The sequence below is a fragment of the Terrapene carolina genome, unplaced genomic scaffold (assembly GCF_002925995.2).
Source record: "Terrapene carolina triunguis isolate 2854851 unplaced genomic scaffold, T_m_triunguis-2.0 Scaffold93, whole genome shotgun sequence".
Classification (NCBI taxonomy): domain Eukaryota; kingdom Metazoa; phylum Chordata; order Testudines; family Emydidae; genus Terrapene; species Terrapene triunguis.
Window position 1 is genome coordinate 30,549,793 of NW_020664444.1, and position 3,824 is coordinate 30,553,616.

The following is a 3,824-nucleotide window of genomic DNA, read 5'->3' on the forward strand; positions in this document are numbered from 1 at the left end:
CCCCCCCCACGACCCCAGCCCTGACTCTGGCACCCCCACACATACCCAGCCCCCCCACACCCCATGCAGCCCCCACATCCTGACTCTTGCACCCCCCACATCCCCATCCTCACCCCCACCCTGAGCACCAGACGGGAGCTCCTGCGCCCCCACATTCCCACCTGCACCCCTCGCACCAAATGGGAGCTGCCCAGGTAAGCACTCCACATCCAAACCTCCTGCCCCAACCCTGAGCCCCCTCCCTCATTCTAGCTCCTGGCCAGACCCTACACCCCAACCCCCAGCCTGCTCCTTCACCCCCAGCCCTGTGCTTAGTGCACTCCCACCCTCAGCTCAGTGCAGAGAGAGGAAGAGAATGGGCCAGCACCAGGGACAAGGTAGGTACCCACTGTATGTGGGCAGGGCCAGGACCGCAGACCGGCAGCGGGCTGAGTGGATCCAGCAGCCGGGATTCCGGCTGGCAGGAGCTGACGGATGGAACCCCTGAGCGGCAGCGGGCTGAGCCGCTCAGCCCACTGCCGGTCTGGGGTCCTGGCCGCCGGCCCCGCACAGCCCACTGCCGGTCTGGGGTTCTGGCTGCTGGACCCTTGCCAGCCGGGGTCCCGGCCGCAGGCCCCGCTCAGCCCGCTGCCGGCCTAGGTGAACAGAATCCCAGACCAGCAACAAGCTGAGCGGGCCGCGGCGTAAGATCAACATTTTAATTTAATTTTAAATGAAGCTTCTTAAACATTTTGAAAACCTTGTTTATTTTACAATACAACAATAGTTTAGTTATATAATATATAGACTTATAGAGAGAGACGGTCTAAAAAACATTAAAATGTATTACCGGCACGTGAAACCTTAAATTAAGGTGAATAAATGAAGACTCGGCACACCGTTTCTGAAAGGTTGACGACCCCTGGGCTAGATACTGCGCCCTGGTTCCCCAAGAAAAACAGAGCTGACTGGTATCACATAAAAACTGCCAGTTCCTAATCAACAGGTCAATAAGCACATATAGTTAATACCATACTTCTAATATCACAGCCAATGCCCTAGAAATGATCCAAATTTCCCTCCTTGCTGGGGTTTGCTTGTATTGCTAACTTAATCACACATGAACCTTTCTCCCAAGCTTGGTTATTCCTAGGGAGTTCTATGGCCCTGCCCTTAGTTCTCTTTGCCTTAGAGACTTGGTCTACATTGACTGCTAGATTGTGATCATCATTATGTCAACTAGTGAATGTACAGACATAGAAAAATGTCATAGTATAAATCAGACCAGAGACAGACTCTAACCCTTATCTTGAGTTGGAACTTATAGGACCCACCTGTTCTGACATCAGGTTGAATCAGCCAAATAACTCTGCTTCTGTGTGAATGAAGCCTTTTAGCACCAACAGTACGTCAGCAAAATAAAGCCCTGCATACCTGTGAAGGGTCCTAGAATCTGCCACCCATTTACGAGGTGACTTTCCTCTGATCTTGTTGTTCAGGTTTCCCTCTGATGGATCCAAGCTGCCATATGATTCAATTCAAAAAGGCTGTTCCAGTCCTGCAGCAGGTAGGGAGTCTGAAGTAAATGACCATAGGCTGTGGTACCCACATCTGACTGAGCAATGTGCCAAGCTGGCTTTCAGATTATCTAGGTTATTGTCCTACCTAAAACAAAGTATGACATGGTACAAAGCCACCTGCACCATTTACTGCTGCTATTAACTGAATAAAACTCAAAGTACAGCTTCGGTAGAGCATGGTGTAGAAGATCCATCCATTCACTCATACGATCAATATGATAAGTTAGCAACTGTAGACTAGTCTTCCCCACATCAGAGTTCTGCTCTCAGCATATGCCAGCAATCTGTTGCTGTGTCCTGTTAGAGATCATTCCTTGCAGCAGTAGGGGATTGGGTGAAGAAGGTCCCCTTTTTGATATTCCCCTCCTTCCCTCATTAGAAACACTCAACCCAAGAAGTTGAGGTGGAGCATCTACCAAGGATTAGGAAGAATTTATGAAAGTTCCAGTTATTTTGTGGGTGATAGCCCTCCCAGCTCAGGCCAGTTGGCTTTCTGCAGGTTATGGGCTACCCAAATGAACTGGATAGTTTTGCAAGGGGAAAATCAGTGTCTTTGGGCTGCTGAGAAAGAAATGCAGGATCTCTAAAGTGCTGCTGAATTTTTAGAAGGTAATTGTAGTAAATACCTTAGTTGGCAAGTAAACTTCAATCGACATCTTCAGAAAGCTGCTCCACAGAGCCCTTGTACAGCACAATGGTATAGCGAGCAGCCCTGCAGTGATCCTTCTGGGAATTCTCCTCTTCTGCCCTGCTTCATCTACATCTTTGTCAGAGCCATGATGATTCCCCATCTGTTGCTTATCTGTTATGACGTCTTGTTGCAGCCATTACCCTAATCAAGGGGATCTGATGGAGCTCCCACTGGAGTCCATTAGCATCACTTCTTCGAGGGTAGAATGGTTGCTGTTGAGTGTTATGAAACACTTCCTTCTCCCCTAGCACAGCATGCTGCCTTGGCAGCACATCCAATCCCTGTTCAAACAGGGGCAAAAGGAACAGGATTTGAACTGGATCTCCCATTTGACTAGCACCAGGCCAGCCCCTCTGGGTCTTGTGCAGTGTGTGCCCAATAGATAATGTGTCCTTTGTTTTCCTCTGTTGTGACATGGCCTGTGTTTCCAAATTGTTCCTTGAGTTCTTTAAGGAAGGAATAAGTAGTAGAATGAAGTCGCTGTTCAGCTACATCATCTGCAGCTGTGTGATCAGCAGGAGGGGAAGCAGATTGTAGGAAAGAGCCCAACACATTGCTGTTGTAATCTAGGTGTTCAAGTGCTAGAAGACCCAATCCGTCATCTTCCACGGCCAGTGACACTTACCAAAGCTGTCCGGGACCGAGTGTCACTCATCCAACAGATAACCAGTCCTAAAGATGTGAGTATGGCCTTAGGCTGTAAGTGTAGCTTCCCATACCACCTCTAGCCAGAGGGTTTCCACATGTCCAGTTTTGTGTTTGGGATGTTTTGGGGTTTTGTAGTGGCTACTTTTTGTGTTCAATGGCCTGGGCTGTGCCCTGTCCTACAGTCAATAAACTCTGCAGTTTAATGACTTTGGGGGTCAGTCTGTCAGTCTATCCAAGATGCTTATCTAGCCCCCATTACCGTAATATATGAACACCTCACAATCTTTTAATATAATTTTGCTCCTGACACCCCTGGAAGATAGGGAAGTGTTATTGTCCGCATTTTACAGATAGGGAACTGAGGCACTGAAGAATAGTGAAGTTCTCAGGGGCATGATGGATCTGTTTTTGGTGGGGTCTGGTGGGGAGGGAGAGTCTGTGTTTTAGATATTTTTGTTGGCTATCATACAGTGGAGAGAGAGAAGTTGCATTGGAAACCCAGTAAACGCGGCAATTCTGCCATTCCAAATCGGACAGTCACACAGAGGACCCTATTTTATTCTCCTGAATCACTTACAGGGCCGGCTCTAGGCACCAGGAAAGCAAGCAGTTGCTTGGGGCGGCAGATTTGCAAGGGGTGCAAGAATCCAGCATGGGAGCTGAGAACCAACAGGGGGCCCTGGGAGCTGTAGTTCCTTGGTTAGCTCCCTGCCTATAGAACCAGCCCTGGAGCAGGGAAAGAACTACATTTCTCAGCATTCCCTTGGCCACTAGCAACAGGAAAGGGTGTGGGAAAGGAGTATGGAACTGAAATCTGCAGCTTGCTGTGAATGGTAGGAACAGAGCCAGCTCTAGGTTTTTTGCCGGCCCCCCCCCCCCGCCCTGGGCTCCCCCCTGCCCACACCCCCTGCTGCCCCAGCTCTGGC

At 49.4% G+C, this 3,824-nt stretch overlaps 1 protein-coding gene across 1 annotated transcript in view; it reads left to right on the plus strand.

Annotated features, from left to right (window-relative positions):
- The window catches only part of WDR90 (WD repeat domain 90), a 52,168-nt gene that overhangs the window by 7,233 nt on the left and 41,111 nt on the right, over nt 1-3,824 (plus strand). Inside the window, exons 7-8 of the mRNA XM_029911287.1 lie at nt 1,479-1,546; nt 2,821-2,930. Of these exons, the coding sequence (XP_029767147.1) occupies nt 1,479-1,546; nt 2,821-2,930 (178 nt within the window). The remainder of the gene's footprint in view (nt 1-1,478; nt 1,547-2,820; nt 2,931-3,824) is intronic.